Below are 24863 nucleotides of genomic sequence, written 5' to 3'. Positions count from 1 at the left end.
TTGTCTTTATCATACTCCGGTTTTTAGTTGATGGATTTGGACAAATGATTTATACGGTATATGACTTTACTCTGACCTTTAGAGCGTACATTCACCAAGCAGCGGATGTCTGCAACCAATGATATGGTAATTGTTGAGAAAACGTTATTTTGTAAATGTATTTGTTGCAGTTTCAAAGTTCTAGCTCTTTCCCTATCTTTCCCCCTATTTCTCCATGATGTCTCTCTCTCTCTCTCTCTCTCTCTCTCTCTCTCTCTCTCTCTCCCTCCCTCCCTCTCCACCCACTCTCTCTCTCTCTCTTTCTCTTTCTCTCTCTCTCCATCTACTATCGATGATCTGACGTCTATATTTCTCTCTTTCTTTCTCTACATCTACTATCGATGATCTGACGTCTATATTTCTCTCTCTCTCTCTCTCTCTCTCTCTCTCTCTCTCTCTCTCTCTCTCTCTCTTTCTCTCTCTCTCTCTTTCTCTTTCTCCCCATCTACTGTCGATGATCTGACGTCTATATTTCTCTCTGTCTCTTTCTGTATCTATCTATCCATCTATCTGTATATCTATTTATCTTTCTACCTATCTATTTATCTATCTCTCACTTTCACAACATGGTATAAAAGTTCATTATGTTATTACTTTAGTCGTATGATATATTTATTTTAGTTATGTAGCATTATTTCAGTTAAGATACGGGATGTCATTAAATTCCCAATACTAATCAAATCGGACCATATCATAACCGACAGCCAACAGTTTGGTTTTACTTTTTACTTTTGTCTTCAACGGGTAGCCGACTTAATATCGTAATAGTTTGATAAACTGTGGACCGAATGTAAACTGAATGTCGTCAGCCCTCTTTACAGCAGGTTCCCAGTATCGCCCAATATCATGTAAAACAAAACAGTATTTTTTCGCTCTGTTCTGCAGCATTTTAACGTCCATCGCATTGTCGATGAACAACTGTCAAGATAAAACGATCGTCGTCAACTGTAAAACTCTAGCTTTTATAAAACGTTGTAACGTTTATTTTCTAATCGAAAACTTGTGTAATTTAGTTTTCTAAAAAAATCATTTATATACTTAGCTATTGTAAATAGTTTATGTTGTATAAACTAAAGTTTAAACTGAAATTATTGGAAAACTTGGATTTGTTCAATCCACGTTACGAAATAACAACAAAACTGAGGAGTGTTATCAGTATCTTAAGTTTTAATATGAATAGCAGTAGTCTTGTTCTGGTAAACTAGAAGTCAGCACATAGATTTTTCATACTACGTTTAAAAGATCAAATTTAAGCCCTTATAAAAACAAAAATTGGTCATATATCCAGACACAATCAAGACAATTTATTTATTATTAAAATTAAAATTCTAGTTAATATATTGATTTTGTTTTATTTTTCAGCGTTTTGAATCGTAGCCCGGAGCACTTAATCAAGGAAATAATTCTAGTAGACGACTTCAGCGACAATCGTAAGCATAATCCAATTTGTACAATGTATGCTCCACTCGTACTCTGATTACTCCTGACTATTACATTTTAATCGGAAGTACGGCTTCATTCTATGTGTTATACATAAATTGGTGCTTTTCGGTTGTTTATCGAACATGGCGATAATGATATGTTAAAGTTATCCTAACCATGTTAAACTTGTCAGAGACGTATTAGGAAATTGTTCTAACATAATTCAATTTACAGTTACCTTTATTTGTTTATTGTTTAAGATTTGTGTTATTATTATGAATAAAACTTTATTTCAGCACTCGACGGAGAAGAGTTGGCTAAAATCCTAAAGGTCAAGGTGATCAGGAATGACAAAAGAGAAGGTGAGTTAAAAAATTTGCCATAAATGTGAATTCAAAATTTACCCTGTCTTCCTGTTATTTTTCATTTGTATTTTATTTATTTATTTATTTATTTATTTGTGTTTGTCAACTTCTATTTTGTACTTTTTTTCTGGTTTATGTTATTTTAACTTTCTCTCATTTATACAATACTGAAAAACGTCCTGAATGATTTTCACTTTATATATTATATATACACGTCGTCTTCACGGAAAATAAACTTAATGATTAGATGATGATGTTTAAATATGAGAATAATTGGCAAATTTTAAATTTTAAGAAAAGTATTAACGCTGAAAATTTCCATCCAATCGCCGCCCCTTTACCTCCGCCTCTCTTCAAAAAGTGAAAAATGGTTGGCAATCCATCATGCGACGTGAAATCGCTTACATCCCCCGGGTGGACAATAATGGAAAATAAAAGCATTCATTTCCAACCTATTTATGACGTCAAATCGCACAATAAACGGAAAGATATCAGCCGTTTTGAGTGATCGTAAAATCCGCTTTCAGTTCTGTTCCTTATGTCTGAAAACGGTCGGAGATGAGAGGTCGAGTCTATAAACTGCTTCAAGAAACCTATATGTAATATATTATTATCTCCAATATAATCGTATGAGTAATAAATTATGGATACAATATTCTATCGGATGAGCAAAACGATTATTTGACAATTTTCAGCCTCGTGAAAGCGTCGTGTTCTCGTTATCACAACAGGGTTTCCTAACGATAATGGGATCGACGAAGTCCTCACTCAAAACCTTCTTCTTAAATGGGCCATTTAGGAAACCGTCCAAATTAAATATTTATTTTAAAAACATCGGTCTGTTTAACTTGCGAAAAGCATTCTGAAAACGGGTTGTCACTTCATCCATCAAACCAACTTAAAGAGTACTAATTTGAATTAAGTAAAGTAAGGAGGGCTTCACGCCCAATACCCGTCGGGTGTGGACAAAAAAAAGGGCGAGACCCACTTTTCAAATTGCTGTATTACACATTCTAGTTATCAAAGAAGATGGACTCCTTGATTCTAACCCATTCCCCTTAAATTAATTAAACTTTATGATTTTGAGGAAACTAGGAACCAATTAAATAAAATGTCAATATTTCATAACTTCGTGCTAACGGTAAAAAAATTAAGATAAATTATTTATAAAGAACTCCAGTTGTAGGGAGGCTGGTAGCCTCAACATTGTAATTATACCAGTTAATTATTTTATCTAAGGTTTTTGGCTGAGATGAAAAATTGTCACGAGCTGGATTCGAACCCACGACCTTCGAACAAAAAACCTTAGATAAAAAGAATAATTAATTGTAATAATTAAACTGGTCAATTATGACCACTAAGCAAATATGGATTAATTGTAATTACAGGAAACTGCTGGTCCCTTATAATACGTTGGAAAGCTGAGATGTTCAGGCATGGTGCATTTCTAATGAATCCGTTTAAATTTTGCATAAATGGTGACGCGTAAAAGCCCAAGGTGAAAACGGTCTGTTTCCATCGATTTCACTTAGGGGGCCCCCCGCCTTTGGGAAATGTAAAGAGCTTTTTGGAAAATACACGGGGAAAAGGCCGCGACCGGCAGCAGGAAGAAGGCAAATAACATCTTTCTATTTATGCTCCCTTAAAGGATTGTCGATACTTCGCCACTCACTTTTCCGAGTTTGAAAGTTCGTTTTTCATAGGAAGTTCTACAAACGTAATCAAGTGATTTAAACAGATTTGCACATTTCTCGTCGGGATGGGGGTTGTTAGCGCCCTGACGGTTTTGTGATAAACGTTTAAAACGACGTTTTGATCAACCATGAGTCTCATTTAAAAATTAAGCTTGGTGTTTTTATTATACAATATTTTAAAGTAATGGAAAATGTGAATCTCATCCAGTGTTAAATTTATAATTTTTCTTTAATGCTTTACAATATTATGCGATCATCTCTCATGATTTTATCTGTCTCGCTTTTTTTTTTATCTGTCAGTTTCGTTTCGGTGACTACCCATTTTCAATAGTCTGCATATTCACTGCTTTGCTTTTTTTTTGCTTTTTTTTTAACATTATATGTTTACACAAAAAGTCATTTTGAGGATAGGGGTAAAAGAGGCGACCACAGCCCTGCACCTCGACCTGAGTAGATCTATTGTCCTTTGGTTTTTTATGCCTCATTGGCCGGCTTCAGTTATTAATCGACCTCCATAGCCTTGCCAGCAGCTCCTTAGTGTATGATATTGCTTGCGTCTTTTCTCTCCTAGTTACAAGAATCTGCACGTACCAGGACATTCACAAAAATATAAAATGTGTTGTGCAGTCTCCTCCCCTTCCTGCCAACATAAATATCGGGCACATTGCTGGTTTCGCCAAAAAAAATCCGTTTTTTAATATTTTTATTTCGCCTTTCTACTTACTCTAATCATCTATGTGAATATATCATTTTACAGTATTTTTTATGTAGATTGCAATAAAAATATATAGTTAAAACTATCAAAGTTTATCAATAACCAAAAAATTTCTAAAAACCAAATATTTTTTTAAAGTAAACTAGTTCATACCTTTCTTTTATTTTTTTATTTTATTTTATTTTATTTTTTTTGAAACATGAAATTTCGTTTTACAACCAGAAACCCATAAATATAAATTTTTGTTCAACACTGGGTGCGTGTCAGTATTTGTTCAGTGGTTTTTCTTTCAATTTTAAATTGAAGACACGAATATGAAAATACACGTAGACATGTCTTAATGATGCCTCGCGCCTGAAAACCATCCTCGCCAGAACAGCGAGACTAGGCGAGAAATGTGACCTTCATTTTTGTGCCGATTGTAAATTCAGGGGAAGTTAACGATATCAGATTTATCCTATTGCATATCAAATTAACGATTGCAAACTACCAAAGGATGTAAATTAACATGATAGTAAACCAGCCGCGGTCCAAGGGATAGATGACGTTTTTCGGTTGGAGAAAGTCAGACGTTGGTTTCAGACCGTACAAGAATTTCTGATCCTTCACGGATTCTTCGTCAATCCTTGAACTTACGTGAACCTTTTCGCTACCTTGACCTTCCTTGTACTACCTAATCTTCACTTTTTAACCCCTTTGTTCCGCCCCCTCTGAATTTACATTGTTAACTTTCTCCTCGGGCCCGCGTAACAGAGACCTTGGAACGGTGGTCCTGAAAGTTGTTAACGTAAATTTTAAGTGAAGGGTTGGTGTAATCGACATTTAATTTTTTTCCCACGTGTTTCAAGGTGATATTTCATTCTCTGTAGAAACTCTGTGAGCAAAATGTTAAATAAACTAGAACGGTTTGAAAGTTTGAAAATAAATAACATATATTGGTGTCTACGATTCGGACATATTTTAGTGAGGTGAATCTTTATTCAATGAAGATTTTTTTAACGATGTTTCAGGCCTTATGAGGTCACGGGTGAAAGGGGCCGATGCAGCCTCTGCCCCGGTCCTCACGTTTTTGGACAGCCATGTCGAATGCAACAAGAATTGGCTGGAGCCGCTGCTGGAAAGGATCGCAGAGGTGAGGTGGGAAATTGGCAAAAGAGTGATTGATGTTATGTGACGGCTTTTTTTCCAGGATAAAACTAGAGTGGTCTGTCCGATCATCGACGTGATCAGTATGGACACTTTTCACTACATCGGCGCCTCTTCGGATCTCCGGGGGGGTTTTGACTGGAATCTCGTCTTCAAATGGGAATACCTGAGTCAAGAGGAAAGAGCGAAACGAATACTCGATCCGACTCAACCCATTAGGTACTATTGCTTTTTTGTATACATTTCGTTTTAAATTGAGAGGTTTTTGAGGGATGATGGACGTTGTTTTAAATCGAGGGGAAAGATCCCTAGTCTCTAGGTTTTGTTCAGGACAGGCGTACCAAACTGATTTATCACGGTCAAACTAAAACTTAATTTTCAATTAAAAAAATGGCAAACAAAAATTATTTCCTGCTAAAGTCCAAAGCAAAAAAAGCTCAAAGTCATAATATTGTCCGTGAAATACAATACATACTGTGTGTTTCTTAGTGACTTGTTTTGTAATTTGTTGAAGTCGTGAGGAGCGGTCAAGAATAGGTAGTTTAGAAAAACACCTTTTTTTCATTTTTTGCCGACGTTTCGATCTTTATTCGGGTCATCTTCAGGGCCTGAGTAAATTACAAAATATATGTTGATTGGAAAAAATACAATTAGGATGTAAATATAAATGTTGAACCAAGTACTTCATACTCACATAAAGTCTGGTGCTATTCTTGTGGTGTTAAAGGGTTGTGAAGTAGAATACAAATTCACATTTCACAACCCTTTCACACAATAACAATATGACACCACAAGAATAGCACCACACTTTATGTGAGTATGAAATACTTGGTTCAAAATTTATATTTACATCTTAAATTGTATTTTTTCCCATCAACGTATGTTTTGTAATTTACGCAGGCCCTGAAGATGACCCGAATAAAGGTCGAAACGTCAGCAAAAAATGAAAAAAGTGTTTTTCTTAGCTACCTCATTCTTGACCGCTCCTCACGAAATTACAGTACATACTGTTGAAAAAATGTCATTAATGATTCACCTAGAAGGAAAATAGGGTAACATGACCACTTTGTTTACATGAAATTGGAGGAATTTTACAGGGGTTCTCTTCGATCTGTGGTTAGATTTTTACTTCTTGTTCAAGGGATTCCTTTACGGAAAAAGGCCGACCCCTTGCCACTTCCCAGCCCTTGGGACGGGTCAGGTACGCTCTCCCGAATATTTTACATTTAGCAAACTTAAAATATTCTTGGGAAAACTTATGTATGTGCAAAGAAAATATAATATTTAGATTTTTTCGAATATGACAGCTTTAGGACTTGTTAAATAGATATTAATATGTTATTTTAGATGGTTTGAAACGAAATAAATAAATAATAAATAGTATTTTTCCCCTTTTATCCCAGTTTGATCAGATCGTTAAAAAGAACAACACATTTACCCTTTAAACAACAATATACAAAATTTAAAAAAAAAAAAATTATTTCTTACAACATTGAATAATTTTTCCAGGGCAACTTAATTTGTTAATCGACTGTCTGGATCGGAATTTGCCAGAACACATTTTCCTTAACTTTTTTGCTAATTTCTAAACATTTCATTGAATTTGAAGGCGCGCCAATTGGCGTTACGCCATGTAAACTTTCAAATGAATCCTTTTTTGGAAAGCCCTTTCATTTTCTGAATTCAAAACACTTTTACCTTTGCAAATCTCGCCCAAATTGAACAATAAACAATAAAACCAACCTTTAACCACGTTTAAACAGTCATATAGTATAGTGTTTTTTTAAATTTTTTAGAGTGCAATATTCCGTACGATGGAGTTGGGTTATTACGTAAAGTAGAATAGGTACATACAAATAATAATAATAATAAGTACCACAGTGAACAAAATAATTTGAATACCAAGTTAAAACGAAAAGTATGAATCGAATCTTCAAATATAAGAACTTAAGAATTACCATCTGTCATTGATTCAAGGCGGTAAGCAGAACCTCAGAAACATTGCTTTATTTTTTTAAAAAATAGTATGGAAATTAAGAAAAACAATTGTGGTAGAAAAAGTATATGAATCACAGTAATAGTAATAGAAATAATATCAATACAATGGACTTCTAAATAATATACTCCTTTAGTTTCATTCTCTGTTGTATTCTCTGTGTCTGACGTAGCCCCAAATTTGTAGTATCCCACATCTGGAAGTACTGTATCTGCAACAACCTTCCCTACTAAATAACTCCTCGACTTTCGTTATTTAGTGAAGCTATTCATCTGTCGCATTCATATGACTTTTAGGTTGTGGGAAACGTCTTAATTCTCTACCAGATGGGCTACCTTTCAGATCTACAGCCTTACTTGCTATATATATTTGTCATTTCTTACAACCATTTTTAACTTATTTTAGCAACTATTCCTAGCTAATGCTAAAACTGGTTCTAGCTTACAATACCATCAACTTTATCTGTAGTTAGGTCATTTCTGATCTTTTTGTCTCGAAGCTTTAATATGTCAGTATGTTTTTGCAGTTTTCATGTATAGAACAACTGATAAAATGTGTCGGTTAGACAAATTCATCTAAACTCAGCAGACCTTTGTAGACTTCTAAAGGAAATCTCCCATTGAACTTTATCACACCGCTATGCATAATAAGTCATTTATTATTTTTCAGAACACCAATGATAGCTGGTGGTTTGTTTTCAATCGATAAAGATTACTTCAACCACTTAGGGAAATACGATATGATGATGGATGTCTGGGGTGGTGAAAATTTAGGTATTCTCATTTAATATGTGATGCTGTGAGTCAGTTCTTGAACTCTTTGATTTTCATTTTTAGAAATTTCCTTCCGAGTCTGGCAGTGCGGAGGCAGCCTTGAAATAATCCCCTGTTCGAGGGTGGGACACGTATTTAGAAAAAGGCATCCGTACAGTTTCCCTGGAGGGAGCGGCAACGTGTTCGCCAAGAATACAAGAAGAGCCGCCGAGGTCTGGATGGACTCTTACAAACAGTATTATTATGCAGCTGTGCCGTTGGCAAAAAATATTCCATTTGGAAAGTATGTGCTTGGATTATCTGGATTGTCATTTTTTACTGGAATTTTGTGTTTTTAGTATTGATGACAGGCTGAGGTTGAAAGCAGAGCTGAAATGCAAGCCGTTCAGCTGGTACTTGCACAACGTCTACCCAGAACTGTCCATCCCGACAACGCTGGTTTCTGTGCAGCAGGGTATTTATTGTCTGGACACCCTGGGCCACCTCATGGGTGGTACCGTCGGCCTGTACCCATGTCACCATACTGGCGGAAACCAGGAATGGGGCTTAACGGACTCTGGTGTCCTCAAGCACCATGACCTGTGCATCACGCTAACTTCAGACACGCCAGGCGAGGTTGTTGTAATGAGGCCTTGCGATAACTCTATTCAACAGGTTTTTACATTGTCTCTATTTTTCTCTCTTCTTCAATCAATCGAACAATCTGTTTCCACAGCATTGGGTGAAAGTCCGGGATGACAAAAGGGGAAGTTTACTCAAGCATGCGACTCTATCGCTGTGCCTGGATTCGAGGTCAGTGCAGGAGAAGGGCCTCACTGCTGAGCAATGCGACAGCAATTCCCTTTCGCAACAGTGGGCTTTTGCCGCAACACGAGCCTAGCTAGTCGGACTAAAAATTGCTCATTTTCTAACTCGTTTATCAGAATAGGTTCTATCAAAAACCATGACATTTTCATTTTGGCAGTTGAACAAAGCCTATGCTATTCATTAACTGACATCACATTTTTTATACCTTTGAATGTATGTATTTGTTACTGTTATGCCCCAAGTCTTCCACAATTATTTTCCATCTGTTATTTATGTTTGTAATAAATTTTTGTACACACCTTTTAGTTAAAATTGTATATTTGTACATTATGTAATTGTATTAAACTATGATTTTCCAATTATGTTACAAACTTTTGTTTACAAATTACTGGTGTAAATAACAAAGTTATGTAAATAAGGAGGATTAAGGATTGTTCAAATTTTCAACAAGTAAAATATTATTTAATGTATTTAAAGAAAATAAATAATAACATTCCAATGGCATTAGTACTTAAGTAATTTAAATAAATGACATTTTTCAGTAATGTGTATATAGAGTTGTGTAGCATAATTGCATAATTTACCATTATTCGATATATTTATTATATAGGTCTTTATTTCTTTGTGTATACTTTTATATCATTTGTAAAATAATATAAATAAATCTATGCATAACATGACATTTTAAGATAGTTTTTGTTACGATCTTTTTATATAAAATTTTTTTGTTGTATTTGAAATTTACGTTGTTGTTTTTTCTGCCTTCATTTTTTTACGTTCAGTATTTTTCTCTTCAGTGAGTTTATTTCAGAATTATTTTAAAAACTAAACTAACAAAAGGAGTAGATAAGATGTATTTATATGTAATTGGAAATTCAATCCCTTTTCATTGAGCTTAAATTTCATAACTGTTAAATAAATGCACATTTTATGAGAATGTGAGGAACACGGAATTAATGGCAGCGATCTTGCTTTCAGCAGTGAACAGAAAAACTTGGGTTCATGAAGTGAACCTCACTGCAGGTATATCTAGCGAATTTCATACATTGATTTGTATATCAGAAAAGGAAGAAAGGTAACCCTGACCCAAGAAGGGATTAGCTGGTACTTCCTACAACTAATATTTCACTAGTATTTGTTAATTTTTGCTTTTAATTCTGTATGTAAGTTTCTTCTTTTTTAATTAATTTCTTCCTACCCCCTAATTAGTCTCCTCAATTTAAGTTTACTTCTCCATGTTGTTCATATATTTCAGTTATTTTTTAAAACTTATTCTTCGTAGCCAAAGTCTTCTAAGCAGGCCATTAAAAACTCTTCTCAACTGTCTTTGCATAAAAATTAAAAATTATTGTTCTATGAGAACAGTATTTATTGCAGTGCATTATCGTATGTTCCAAGTCCTTGAGGGCTTGACGGGTTGAGCATGATTTTAACCCACTTTTTTTGTCATGTCTGCAGCGGAACTAAGAAATTTTGGAGATTTGTGGTTTCACTGACTGAAAGAAAACTGGTCAGATCTCTTCTCAATCTTTCTGCCAATTCCCCATAATCTGGTGTGAAAAAATGTCCATGCATACCCAAGGGGTCTAACATTTCCCTCTTGTGTTTTGTGTCACTCATTGCAAGATTATCAACTATCTATTTATTTTTTTTATTACTGAATGTACTCCAAAAATTCATTATTTCAAAACATTTGGCAAAAAAAAAAAACTGAAAGGGTCTTGTGTTTCCTTCATTTGCAAACCAAGTCATGTCAGGATTGAGGGAAATGAGCTAACTGGAAATGCAGCAAAAGCTGCACAGAACAACCCGATCATCTCAGTTTTAATAAATCTTGATCCTGAATATATAGTCTGATTTCAAGCTTAAATTGAATATTGAGAAAATCAGTGGAAACAAACCACTTCCAACAAATTACGGAATGTAAAAGAGACAATTTGGAGATTGTGAGATGTTGTCTGGTGTGACATAGATTTAGAAAAACATTTTCTTTATCATGCCAACGTTCAATCTTTACTGAGATCATCTTCAGGGATTGGGATTTATAAACATTGTTTATAATTGTGTATAATTTAACAATGTTTATAAATCACAGGCCCTGAAGATGATCTCAATAAAGATTGAAACATTGGCACGATAAAGAAAATGTCTCACGATCTCCAAATAATCATTAATTAATGGTCACTAAATACCACATAAAAGAGACTGTTAAACATTGTGAAACACCCTTCCAAACTTCCAGGCATGATGAGGTCGTACTATCTCGATTAAGTATAGGACACACAAATATGACCCACAGGCACCTCATGGTAAATTCTATACCACCAACATGCCTTTGTGGTGATCAATTAGATGTATTACACATACTTGCGCCCCTCCCTTTTGTCTGAGGTGGGCTCATGACCCCAAAATCCCGTGGACTATAAAAGAAATGTTAGGGAATGAACAAAAAAAAATTGATCAAGTCTTTGAAAGTCTAAAAATGAGAAATCTCCAAAAACTTACATAATTTCCAATAAACCACTGGTAGAACAAAGGCGACGAACCTTTTATTTTTAAAGTATTTTTCATTATTTGTTTGCTATGAATGGTATGGTTGTTAGATTAGATACATTACCTAAGTTGCAGCTTTTTTCTTTCAGCACTGAATTATTGCTAAACGTATTTTTTAAAATTTTATTTCTTGCCGAGGTCTAGAAGGTACGGGCTTAAAATTTAGTAATTTCCGATTGGTTCTGATCCGCCTAATCCAGCTTGTTTGATCTGAGGTGTGTTATCGTCTCCTGTGACTCCAAACCCACCATAGATTTGATTCGTCTGTCAAATCTGATCAATACAAAAGTTTGCATTTTTTAATTAATGAAAATGAAATTGTAGGCTATAAAAAAATTTAATTAAGAATAAAACTAAACTAAAAAAATAAATTGTCCTCTATGAATTTGCCATAAACGTAATGGCAACACTGTTGTACAGTTTATAGTTGAGCACGTTGTGTTGAGATGAGGTTCTGAATCAGTGTCAGGTTATCCTCATGTATTCGTCTTCTATTTTGTGAACTTTCGCTTCTCTCTCTTAAAGATGAGTGAGGAAAAGATGACAGAGGTTGTGGACGACGCGTGGTCGTTGAAAATCCCCGAGTTTAAACCCGAAGACATGCCTCAGTCACTTTTAGAAGAGAGTTCGTTTTCCACCCTCTTCCCGCAGTACAGGGAACAGTACATCAAAGAATGCTGGCCTCTGGTTGTCAAGATTCTAGACGGCCACTTCATCAAAGCCCAGCTCGACCTGCGCGAAGGTACGATGACTGTGAAGACAACGAGGAAAACTTGGGACCCTTACATCATCGTCAAAGCGAGGGACATGATCAAGCTACTGTCTAGAAGCGTCCCTCTCGAACACGCCCAGAAGGTCCTCCAGGACGAGATCGGCTGCGACATCATCAAAATAGGTTCGATGCTGCACAACAAAGAAAAATTCCTGAAGCGGAGGCAGAGGCTGATCGGACCAGCAGGGTGCACGCTTAAGTCCACCGAACTGCTCACCAACTGCTACCTGCAGGTCCAAGGGCAGACAGTCGCAGTCATAGGGCCATACAAAGGAATTATTCAAGTAAGTATAATGTATTACATTAAAACTAAGTTTATTTTGACAGGAATAGTAGAAATGCTGTGTAGCTTTCATCGTAAACAGCAACTTCAGGTTTGTTTCTAAATGTAGACCGGAGCAAGCACAGGTTTAAGAAATAAGAATAATATCAAATGAGTTCACTAAAAGAAAAAGATTTAACTGAAAACGATCTTTATGCATATCAGAATGAAAGGGCATAATGTTACGTTTTGTGCAAATGGGATTAATCAGTCCAAAAGTAAACAATGCATTATTTATGTTTATTTTGGCTATGATAGTTCCTAATTACCTGTAAATAATATAGAAAGAAAATTTGATTTAATTTTAAACTAAATAAATTGAGTAGTGCTTTAAATTTGTCGATCACTGTATTAAATTCACTTCTTCCTACAGTCTTGACAAAGCAGAATCTCTAGTTTGATCCTGTCATCCTGGTCTGCTTAGACTTTACAGTTTTGTATGTTTGTATGTCAGAACTTTCTCATTTTAGCACCCAAGCAGAACCACTGAACCAGGTGAAATGGAAAAAAAGTAGGTATACAACTGGAAGCTAATTGAATGGGGAACTTTTGAGGGAATTTGCAGAGCTCAAGGAGTTTGTAGTTATTAATAGTTACCTAATCAAACATTTTCAAAAAATGCCGAATTTCAACATTTTTGTTTTTCTGAATTTTTCATGCAGAATTTATTCTTCAATTTTGCAATGTAAATAAGTTTTATTACAGCAAATTTAACATTTTTTAAGGTGGCACAAACCAGATTTCTACATTCTGAAATTTATAAGCAATTTAGTGGGCCTAAGTCAAAAAATTTAAAAAACCCAAAACCAGAAATTACTTCTTTACTGTTGAGATTGGACAGGGTTTATAAGATATGGTGAGTAGTAACACCTGAAATTTTCAACAGTTATCGCCAGTCACCCTGTATTAATGAAAATTTATTCTAAATTTTATAATTTTTTATTATACATATACTCGGGGGACCGCGGTAGCTGAGTGGTTAGCATGAGACGCCGCGGTTGTGGGTTCGATTCTTACCGTCGCCTCTGGCCCTTTTTTCCCGATAACCCCCAATTTGAACAACATATATAAGAGATTCGTCATGGCTAATATGCAAAAGATCATAAGGCAAATAAAAAATTATACATATACTCAATTATATATAATTTTTAGAAATGAAAAATTGTGTATAATTAATTGATTATATGAAAAGTGTGATGTTTTTATATTTTTTATTTTAATTAACATATTTGAAAAAAATTGACAACAAAATATAGTCAAATGCGAAATAAATTCCTTGTACTAAGTTCAACTTGTACTATTTTTCATCAGATTTTGATTTCAATAAATAAACAAAAGGTTCTGACAATTAAGTGGGCTTTCAAAGTTAAGCAGCCTATATGTAGGTGTTTTTAAAACATTTTAAACTTAATATATAAAAAAAAAAAATAATTAGACTAAGTCAACATTGTCATAATCAATTTAATGTTTATAATAACATGGCCTGCAATAATAATTATAATTTTATTTGTATGATATACTTTACCAGTATTTTACTTTCTAGGTACGACGATTGGTAGAAGATACGATGAAAAACATCCATCCAATTTACAACATAAAGGCGCTTATGATTAAAAGGGAACTTCTGAAAGATCCAAAGCTCAGGAATGAGAATTGGGCCCGGTTCCTTCCCAAGTACACGAACAAAAAGGTCAACAAGAAGAAGCCCAAGAAGAAGCTCAAGAAGAAGGAATACACGCCATTCCCGCCTCCTCAGCAGGAACGGGACGTGGACAAGCTGCTCGCTTCAGGCGAATATTTCCTCAAAGAGGAACAAAGGGTCAGAAAGCGCAGGCAGGAAGTCCTCAAGAAGCAAGAGGAGGCTGAACTGCAGAGACAAGAGAGGAGGAAACAGCCTTTCATACCTCCGGTCGAATCGACGACAGCCCCGTCTACATCCAAGTCAGAAGATGTTGACATCGAAGCACTTAAGAAGAAAATTAATAAACATAAAAAGGAAAAGAAAATATAATTTTGTTTAATGTATTATAAATCCCTGCTGTGTACGCACAGCTGTACATATTATTTTATTTGTAATAAAGAATTGTTTTAGAATATGCAGATATCTTTATATTTCTATATTTTTCCAGAAATTGCTAGACCTTACAGCAATTGACTATTAGAGGGTGTATGGAAGCATGTTTGAAAATAAACTGGTCAAAAATGAATAGGGATTTAGCCAATTTTATAGTATTTACATTCCCTATCATTTTTATTTTATTCTTATTATAAATTGCATTAAAATTTATTAGAAATTATTATATTTTTACTGAAGGGTAATTTAATTAAGGGATTTTGAAAAATAACAAAATAAAAGGTTTTAACTTACTAATGTGCATAATGTCCTCTGCTAGCTAAAACCTCTGGGTACCGGTTAGGCATACTGCTAATAAGGTTGTCACTAATCTCTTAATGAATTTCGCTCTACAGATGTTACTCAGTTGTTGCAGGTCAACTGACTGCGGATGGTGATCGAAAAGCCTTCTCTGCAATGAATTCCACATGTGCTCAATGGGATTGAGGTCTGGAGTCAATGGAAGAAGATGGGCAAATGGGAAATTCCCAGATTTTCCAAACATTGATGAACAACTGCCTCTATGAGGTCTGGCATTGTCATCCAGAAATCGAAAATCCCTGCCAATGAGATCCCTTGTTGGAGGGATGTATTCCTTGATAATTTCTTGGTCATAACACTGCGGTAGGTCACCTTAAACAATATGGAGTACAGTTCGCCCTCCAATGTAAATCCAAGCCCAGATTAGTACACCGCCTTGTCCAAACTGCACTGAAGGGAGCCCAAACTGGGGCACAGTTTGCATCCCCTGTTCTAGGTAGACTCATAGGCGCCTGCTATCACTAAACAAACAGAAATGCGACATCAGTAAACATAACAGCATTCTAATTAGTGTTTTCTTCTAGGTGCTCGCTGCTCCATAATCTCCCGAGTTGCTGGTAGTGGGCTGTTGCTGCAGGTCGTCTCAAAGGGTCATACAATGTGAGACCAACTTCAACGATTACAAATCATTTGTGTTGATAAAGGCCTTGTACTTCATTTAGGACCTGTCAGGCACTGCAAAGGGTTCTGTCTTGCAGCAATGACAATATTTCTGACCTCCTTAGCATCATAAGCATTGAGATCCACTACCAGACTTCCTATTGGCACTTCCAGTCTTTCAGAATCGGGCTAAAGACTGGGAGACTACGCACTGAGAAATGCCAACTGCCTCTGTAATGTCCACTTGCTGTGACCTCGACTCATTGCAAACTTTATTTATTTTTTTAAAATTAATTAATTTTTTTATTATCCAACCTACAAGAATATATCACTTAATTTAATTAAAACTAATAGAATAAGAATAAATAACCAATATTCATTTTTGAGCAGTTTATCCAATTTTCTGCTTAGTCTCGCTAGAAATGTCTAAGCAATTTTGCATTTCACTATCTTCATTAAGAACTTTTCTGAAGAAAATGATGAAATCGGACAAAAGAAGACTGTGCTGATCAGAGTCTATCAAGCTGTAATTTAATTATTCTTAAGATAAAACACTTGTTGCTGGTATTTTTTTGTTTAATACTAAAAGTAACTTCAGAGAAGATATTGATTAACAAGGTTTTTGGTTGTGGACTTTTTTGAAAAACGGAGACTTTACGCTCGGAAAGTGGGTGAGACCATGTGCTGCCACCATCTCTTCCCCCTCTTCGATTCCTTCGTCCAACCCGTGGTTTTATTTCGGCCGTTAATCTCATTCGTATTTTCCTGTTCGTACGGAACGGTCGTTAACCACACAGACGAAGAACACGTTGACGAGGGATACGGGATTTAAGCATGTTGAAAAAAGGCTCTGCACTCTCTTAGGACCGTGCTTTTTTTTTATCTCCTCTGTCCGACGAAACCGCAAAGATGTTTTTCCTCGACTACCTCGGACATGCGACTGTCGACAAACGGCTCTCCAACCCGATGGTGCCGTGGATCGTCGCCCAGATACGACGCGGCGACAACAAGAAAAAGGTGAGCGAGACTTGCCGGACCACACTTGATAACGGACCCCTTCCGGTGACCTAGATGACCTAGACCTCTCCATAAGGGGATGCCCTCCGCCCTACCGGCGAATAACTGCCGGTTCGGATTTCATTGCTTCACATCTATTCACCTCAGAAAACATATTCAGGGCTAATTCAATGGCAAATGCAGACTAAACAATATTCCAAAATTTGGCAAAATTCTTCTGTAGAAGATTTTTGCAGTATCCCTCCTTCGGGCGAAAAAAGTTAAAAACATACCGGCTTAAAAGTATTTCCTCTGATATTAAATAAAAAACTTGTCCATTTTTGAACGTAAATTTGATCTATCCCGTCTTATTCTGTATTCTGTTATGTCATGAAGCATTTAGAAGGAAATGATTTAAATCACAATCTTCTCGAGGTATGTCGTGGTTAATGTGTCCTCAACGAACAAAACAAAAAAAAAATCTGTTTTTCAAATGTATTTGAAGATTAAGTGTCATTTTTAAAACATAAATTTGCATGTATTAAAGTCCAAGATAAATCAATGATTGACGATCGTTACATGTCATGAGGCACAACGTTTTATCTTTAACATTTTTATTTACAGTCATTACTATGCGACTCCGATATTATTTCGTTTTTTCATTATTAGATGCTATTTTTAAAAGATATTTGTTTTATACCTGGCAGTAATATGAATATTATTCTTGTTGCTTCATAGACTCCGATCTTGGTCATTTCACATTGTTCGCATTGTCATCATCTTGGTTTGCCTATCCTCGCTGATTTTTTGTTGGTTTAGTCGTGTTTCGGCATTTCACCATCTTCAGAGTTTAGATGATTCGAGGTAAGAGAAATCACCCAAACACTAAAGATGGCGAAATGTCAATATGCGTTTGAATAAGCAAAACTGGAGGATAGTCATGACAAGATGATTAGAAGACTATCAACCATCGTACTTGTTGCTTCATAGTCTCCTTTTTCCGGGTCTGTCCTATTCATGATCAAGTGCATTATAAGATTCCTTCTTGAGATCTTTAGTTGTTCAAACATATAGTTTGGGTTTTTCCTGTCATCTAGGTCTACCTATAGTCGTAGATTTTTTGTTTCAGACGCGTTTCGGCATTTCGCCATCTTCATTGTTTGGGTGATTCGATGTGATTCAATGTGAGATCACCCAAACACTAAAGATGGCGAAATGTCAAAATGCTTCTGAACCGATAAAACTGAGCGAGGATAGTCATGCCAAGATGATTGATTAGTGACTAACAACCACCAACTGGTCCGTCCTATTGATGATCAACTACATTATAAGATTCCTTCATGAGATCTCCGAATGTTCAAACATATAGTTTGGGCTTTTCCTGTCATTTTAGTCTGCCAATCCTCGTTGTTTTTGGTCTGACGGTTCTGAAATGACGAGCGCATATCAGTACCACACCAAAATTAATTTTAATTATTGCATCTAAAGTTAATAAAATGAAGAGCTTAAACTCGCTTTGTGTTATCAATATTAAATACTAATCATTTAAAAATCTTACATACAAAGCTTTATTTGTATGTTTTACACTAATTAAATTCTGTTTTATTAACTATTTGATTTACTTCTTCACAATAAAATAAAACTGACGTATGTCAAACGCTTTTAAAATGTACATCAGTTTCCTGTTTCGCGAATCATTTTAAAAGAAATTCTTAGTGCAAATGAATTTTTTATGGTAACAATCGTCAATATTAAGCTAACTTAAGTTTGTATTTTAAAGAGTCTTAGTAAGCAAAAAAAAAAATAACAAGTACATTCCATCTTTTTCCGATGTATAATAACATCCGAATGTATTATAAAGGTGACAACAAAAAAGCTCTATTCTAATAATATACAAATGAAAATATTATTTTTATTGTAATTCCGTGAAAACGTACGACAAAGTGTTATAAAGAAAAACTAAAAGGACCTCAGGTTTCTTGTAAATTTCCTTTCTCGCGAACCATTTTAAGGTAATCTAGGTAAAATCGTGAAAAATAAAGTTTTATATGTTAAATTTTAAAATTAACTATCATAAATTCATACTTTTTTGGTGTAGGACGTTTTCTTTATCTGTAATGTGTCAACTATCAAATCACTTAAAATATTGACAACCAAGGTTTTTTGTGAATACACCAGTTAAAATGTATATAACCTTTTTTCCCTAATTTCAAGTAAATTAATACCATTTTTATTAAAAACCAATGAAAACGCACCACCAAAAGCGTAGAAAACATCAATTTCAGTTGTATTTTTGTTACTCGCGAAACGTTAAAAGCAATTTGGTAAATTAAGAAAAAGCCTAAAATTATACTTTATAGGGCTGTTAAACGTTACGCCAATCAAAGTTTAAACAGGGTTCACTGGAACCTCGTTCATAATTTGAACCAAGTTCAAAGGAATGATCGTTTTACTAAACCTCGCGGCCTAATGATGAGTGTTAATAAATATGCGAGAGAGAAAGCATTGAGTTATATCGTAAAGCAAATAAAAATTGTCGGGCTTGTTGCTCATATAGATACAAAACCATTTAGAACTATGATGTAGTCGGGTCGTCGGTAAGGCGTTGACACGGCGCTCATCACTAAAGTGTCCGGGGTTCTGCATTCGTACCAGACGTACTTACAACATACATACAAAAACACCAACACCCCGAGGGTTGGTATGACCTCTTCTGTTGTGGACCCTTGTAAAAAATGCATATCAAAAGTTGAGATAAATTTTTATTGAAACGTGGGAACAAAAACCGATTAAAAATCGCTTTCAACTTTTTTTGATCAAAAGTTCAATCTTTAAAAACACAGGTTTTGTAAAGAAATGAATGACGCACTCTGAACTAGGTTTAACCCACGCTCGACGGCTGATCAATGTTGAACCAGGTTCATCATTTGCACTCGGTTCAAGATAGAATGAAAAACGGCAATTTGTAAATTGAACCCGGTTCAGCACTAAACTGAGTTTAAGCCAACTTGGTGCAACCGGCCCATAAGGCAAAGGGCACCCAAAAACTATATTAAGTCTTTAATTCCATGTAAAAAAAATCGTAACTAAAGTTTTACTCTAATTAAAAGCTATGAAAACTTGTTTTTATCAATGAGTGCTTGAATCACGCATTCATCTTTAGTAAGTTGTGGGGGAAAAAAAGTAAAAAAAAAAAATTGCCAGATGAAAAATAATCACGTTCGACTGCCGGCAACGAAATAGTCATTTTTCAAAACGAAGCAAAAGGGATGTTTCATGATATTCAACCGTCTTTATCCATAACTAACCCATGGATTATTTATTTTTGTGTAAATGCAATCAACTACTTTCAGATGCAATCAATTTATAGATCGTACTGATTGTTCAGAAGAGGTTATTCAATTTAATGACTATAAAAAATCTATGAAGGTTTATTGCTTGAAACATCAATGTATATTAATTGATGTCTCACTGAACATTTCAGAATTTTCCGAGGAAAGCATAAAAGCTACAGAATTAGTATTATTCTAGTGGAAAGAAAAACAGAAAACATGTTTATTCTGATTCTTAAATTATGTGTTGTCATATTTGTCTTTAATTTTCAAAAAAAAAAAAAACAGCTAAAAAACGTCGCTTGTTTTTTAGATTTTTCCTGGTAAATTTGCATAATTGCGGAACATTATGGAAGCTCTGTTGTGCTAGAGAGAGAGAAATGCTCAACCGCCTGTTGCTCAATGCCAAACAACCACTTATAAATCAGTAAAAATTAGTTCGAGGCCTTTCTAACGCCAAATCCTTTTAAAGAGAATTAATTTTTGGGATGTGAATTAGGATCTAATGGAAATCTAAGATATGTGCTGAAATAATGTTTTATTTGTATATTTATTTTTCTCCGGGACAACACAAACGCCATGAAAAAGGAACGAGGAAATCTTCATTTTATATCATATCTGGAGATTCTATATATTTGAAATAACGTGGTTTATAACTGGTCGACTATGGTTTAGCATATTTATTTTCATTATAAATTTCTTATTTATTAAAATAGTCTGCATAAGTTTTGCTTCGTATAACATGTAAATTTCTCACTGAAGGTCTTGTGATTGATTTTACGAATTTAAACGCAGACCAACTTAACCACAATAAGTTAATAATCTTTTGTTTTACTTTGCTATTATTTCTGTAACGAATACGCCGATTACTTGGCCTAAAGCTGGTAGAAAAATAAATTATTTACTTTATTTTCGATGGTCAAGTTTCTGATAAAATTGCTTCCTCGGGAAATTCATCTCATAATTGCGGAATGGGAGAAGGTCGGGCATCAAATTTTTACGTTTGAAGAATTCGGTAATGCGCATTCCTAAGACAGAACGATTTCACTCACGCAGAACTAGGCCCCAATAATTATCTAAATATTCTGATCGTCAAGGCTCTCTATTTACATATGAAATTCATTCTCCTAGGTTTTGTGAAGAATTAATTTTTTTGAGCATTGATCTGGAGTTCGTTGCGAAATTTGTATGTGTAATATATCAACTTGAAGTATCAATCGTGATCGACGATTCGGTACATTTTGTCGTCAATTTCGGAGAAGAAAAACAAAAATCCTCTTAAATCGCATCGCGAGGGAAAAAAGTTCGTCAAAGCCCTATGGGACAAAATTAGCAGATCACGTTATTTGCCGAGCGTCGGTTCTATTTTTGGTTTACTTTAGACGTTACGGTAGATTGGGATTTAGGAAAGCTCTCGTGGTCGGTTATATAAGACAAATTGTTCCTCCTTTATTATCTGACTGGACAACAGTAAAAAAAAGTTGTTGTTTTTTTCGTTTGATACTTCAAAATGAAAAGAACATATCGACAATGATCCTTTCATATGTCCTTTAAAAGTTCATTTTCGGAAAATTTCACTTTTTCCTTTGTCGGAAGTGGAAGTGCAGGTCAAGGCCGTCCGAGGGTATAGAAAGATGACCTGTTTCAGCACTTACAGCGGTGCGAGGACGATTCAGACGTTTGCCCGTTGAAAAATACAATTCGAGGACATTTCATACTTAGAAAAAATTCACGAAAAGCTTGTAGTAAAGAACCGAGAATTTGGCATTTGGTTCCTTGACTACACGGGGGTAACGAAGAACAATTACCTAACTAGCCTGCGATGGATTGTCCAAGGTTGTGTACAGATGTCCTGCAGACAATTTCAGGTTATACCTGTATTAATATAATGAACGTCTTCGTCTCTGATCATCCTGGGTCTACCACGCAAGTCGTGGATATTGCTTGTTAAAGATTTCGTTCAATGAATATCATTAAATTTAATTTTCAGATATCTACTTTTTCCTTAATAACAGGATGAAGTTTGTTTTTGTTCTATTATCTGGAATTGAAAAAAAAATCGAGTTCCATGTCAAACTTCAATTTATCACTGAAGCAGTCCATATCTAGTTTGATTTTGCAGAACTAATTTTGAACGATAGTCATATCACTAATTACTGCTTGGCTGTCTGACTGGTATGTTTATATTTTTGTATTCAGAAATTGAAAACATGAAAAATGTTTAGAAATACAAAGCCTTCGAAGTACAATTTTGGAATCCCTTTTAAACTCGTATATTGGATAATCTAATTAAACTCTTATATTAGATATAATTCACTAGTTTCGTGGTCCGCTTGACCAATTAATTAAGGTTTTCAGTTGAAATAAAAAAGTCAATGGCACGAGCGGGATTCGAACCCACGATCTTCGGCTTGATACGCCGCTGCTCTACCACTTGAGCTATCGTGACCTCGATCCACTCAAACATCAACTTCCCATCTCAACCACACCTTTTGAATTTTCCCTCCTTTTTGCCATTTTTCAAATGTGTAATCAATTTGATTCTCGGCGACAAATTAAATGGCCACGGAGAGCTTTAGTGAAGGTATCCTTCATTTTAAACTTATTCAATTCACTAGTTTCGTGGTCCGCTGACCAATTTCTTTTATCTCAACTGAAAACCTTAATTAATTGTAATATATTAATTGGTCATTTAATTTGTCGCCGAGAATCAAATTGATTACACGATTTGAAAAATGGCAAAAAGGAGTGAAAATTCAAAATGTGTGGTTGAGATGGGAAGTTGATGTCCGAGTGGATCGAGGTCACGATAGCTCAAGTGGTAGAGCAGCGGCGTATCAAGCCGAAGATCGTGGGTTAGAATCCCGCTCGTGCCATTGACTTTTTTATCTCAACTAAAAACCTTAATTAATTGTAATATATTAATTGGTCAAGCGAACCACGAAATTAGTGAATTTAATGATTAAAAATGAAGTATACTTCACTAAAGCTCTCCGTGGCCATTTCATTTGTCGCCGAGAATCCAATCCGATTACACGACATTTGAAAAATGGCAAAAAGGAGGGAAAATTCAAAAGGTGGGGTTGAGATGGGAAGTTGATGTCCGAGTGGATCGAGGTCACGATAGCTCAAGTGGTAGAGCAGCGGCGTATCAAGCCGAAGATCGTGGGTTCGAATCCCACTCGTACCAATTAGATATAATGTTCCGCAAGTGTGAGATACTTCGATAATGTCCAGACATACCCGCAGGCATCAGACATGCTTCCACCACCCTTTAAAATACTTAAATAATATACTCAGGATCAAGTTTATTTGTTTATAGACACTCCAAGTGGGACCCTGGTTTTCTATATAAGATCTGCATTAAATTGTTTTTAAAAATATTTTCTTTCACGTAAGGAGTTTTCGTGTTTTCGTAATATGCTGATAAAACATGCCCACCGTCCTTGTTATTCGTTAAAACAGAATGTTTTGAAGGTTCGATTAATTTTGGCTAGTATTTTCACCCAAACAGCACTCTCGTCCTTCGTAATAAAAACGACTTTGACAACACGATAAACATAATTTGATTGCAATTAGCGTAACGTGAAATTCATGATAATGCACACAGACAAGGGGAAAACGTATTTTTTGTTAATATTTAGGTTTTTTGATAATTAACGAAATGATTTATGTAATTATTTTATGATTTTCAAGAATAAACAAACTGGTAAAATCCCAGGATTTTTAGAACCCAGTCACAAATGTATTTTAATGTTCATTCTCGTACATAACAAAATCGATGCTTTAGTTATAAGAGAACGCTAAGCAATCAGTGCACCATACAACGAAAGGACAAAATGCCACGGCGATACTGCAACTCGCATTATTTTTTTTCTCTTTGTCAGAACACAGAGGAATCCTTCCAACCAGCATCTCCGGTTTCCAGTTTTTTTAAAAATTGTTAAGGTCTGTTATTTAACACAATAGGTAGTTAAAATATAGTTCAAGGATGGGGTGATGCAAATATTAAATGGTATGCTTTATTTTCGATATTGCGAAAATCTGGGTCATAATCTGTTTTCCATAAACCGCCTACATAAAAAAGCTTTACAAGCAATGAAGCTAAGGATTGTCCCCTGCCCTGTTACTTTTTTCTCCAACCGCGAGGCTAAAAGAAAACTGCGGAAAACCTGTAGGAATTTAAATTAAGTTTAACAAGAATCGATCATTTGGTCTAATGAATAGCAGCAGACAAAATTGTGAAAGTGGAACAGCTTTTTCAATCCAAGTCGAAAAGTTTCAATTGCCGTTCGTTGTTTGACCCTCGGACGAAGCCTTGGCGTTATTTATTGTAGTGGCTTCCAGTGAATAATAATTGTTGTTGGCCGTCCTTAAAGTCCGATGGAGTTCTCCTTCGATGCTTATGGTAGTGAAATTTCCATTTTATGTTGTACTACTAGCTGTCGCCCTAGATAGCACATTTTTAAGAGGTTATTTCAACTACGAGGTTATTTGAACCTGAAGTCTAATTATAATTATCACAAATAAATATGATAAATAAGAAATACATTTTTAAGTAAATGGAATGTTAATTTTCATTTTTTTTTCACGTGGGTAAACAAAACCATAAGTCATATCAATCAAGTCATGGGGTGTCGGTGTTTTTGAAAAAAAGCACATTGTAAATAAGTAAACTATGTAGGGTTCGAAAGCAGGGCTACTGGATTCGAACTTGGTACCTTTTTCTTCAATGAACGCTTAAACCGTTGCGGCCACCGACGCCCCTAGATAGAAGTTTAAAGCTCGATTCCAGTAAAAGGCTTTTCATTTTTCGCCCTTCATATTCTTATACGTCTTAGCATGTCAAGAGGTGGACAATAATTAATATACAGATTATGCGTTGTGTAATTTCTTC

At 35.2% G+C, this 24863-nt stretch overlaps 3 protein-coding genes across 4 annotated transcripts in view; all 3 read left to right on the top strand.

Annotated features, from left to right (window-relative positions):
- Positions 1 to 9603, top strand: part of LOC106667690 (polypeptide N-acetylgalactosaminyltransferase 2) — an 89712-nt gene extending 80109 nt beyond the window's left edge. The window contains exons 4-11 of the mRNA XM_014395791.2: positions 1402 to 1469; positions 1758 to 1823; positions 5246 to 5367; positions 5425 to 5600; positions 8047 to 8150; positions 8214 to 8433; positions 8489 to 8804; positions 8866 to 9603. Coding sequence (XP_014251277.1) covers positions 1402 to 1469; positions 1758 to 1823; positions 5246 to 5367; positions 5425 to 5600; positions 8047 to 8150; positions 8214 to 8433; positions 8489 to 8804; positions 8866 to 9030 — 1237 coding nt within the window. The 3' untranslated portion in view covers positions 9031 to 9603. The remainder of the gene's footprint in view (positions 1 to 1401; positions 1470 to 1757; positions 1824 to 5245; positions 5368 to 5424; positions 5601 to 8046; positions 8151 to 8213; positions 8434 to 8488; positions 8805 to 8865) is intronic.
- Positions 9604 to 11940: 2337 nt separating this feature from the next.
- On the top strand, positions 11941 to 14700 carry LOC106667668 (KRR1 small subunit processome component homolog). The gene is made up of 2 exons (XM_014395751.2): positions 11941 to 12566; positions 14148 to 14700. Exons 1-2 carry the CDS (start codon positions 12036 to 12038, stop codon positions 14613 to 14615), a joined length of 999 nt encoding a protein of 332 aa, XP_014251237.1. The 5' UTR covers positions 11941 to 12035; the 3' UTR covers positions 14616 to 14700.
- A 1673-nt stretch (positions 14701 to 16373) lies between these two features.
- LOC106667683 (TBC1 domain family member 1) overlaps positions 16374 to 24863 on the top strand; it is a 64857-nt gene continuing 56367 nt past the window's right edge. For both annotated transcript variants that reach the window (XM_014395773.2, XM_014395771.2), the window contains exon 1: positions 16374 to 16655. In XM_014395773.2, coding sequence (XP_014251259.1) covers positions 16548 to 16655 — 108 coding nt within the window. In that variant the 5' untranslated portion in view covers positions 16374 to 16547. The remainder of the gene's footprint in view (positions 16656 to 24863) is intronic.

Source organism: Cimex lectularius, unplaced genomic scaffold (assembly GCF_000648675.2).
Source record: "Cimex lectularius strain Harlan isolate CLEC.00 unplaced genomic scaffold, Clec_2.1 scaffold200, whole genome shotgun sequence".
NCBI lineage: Eukaryota > Metazoa > Arthropoda > Insecta > Hemiptera > Cimicidae > Cimex > Cimex lectularius.
The sequence above is the reverse complement of the archived record's forward strand: the minus strand, read 5'-3'. Positions and strand labels throughout refer to the sequence as shown.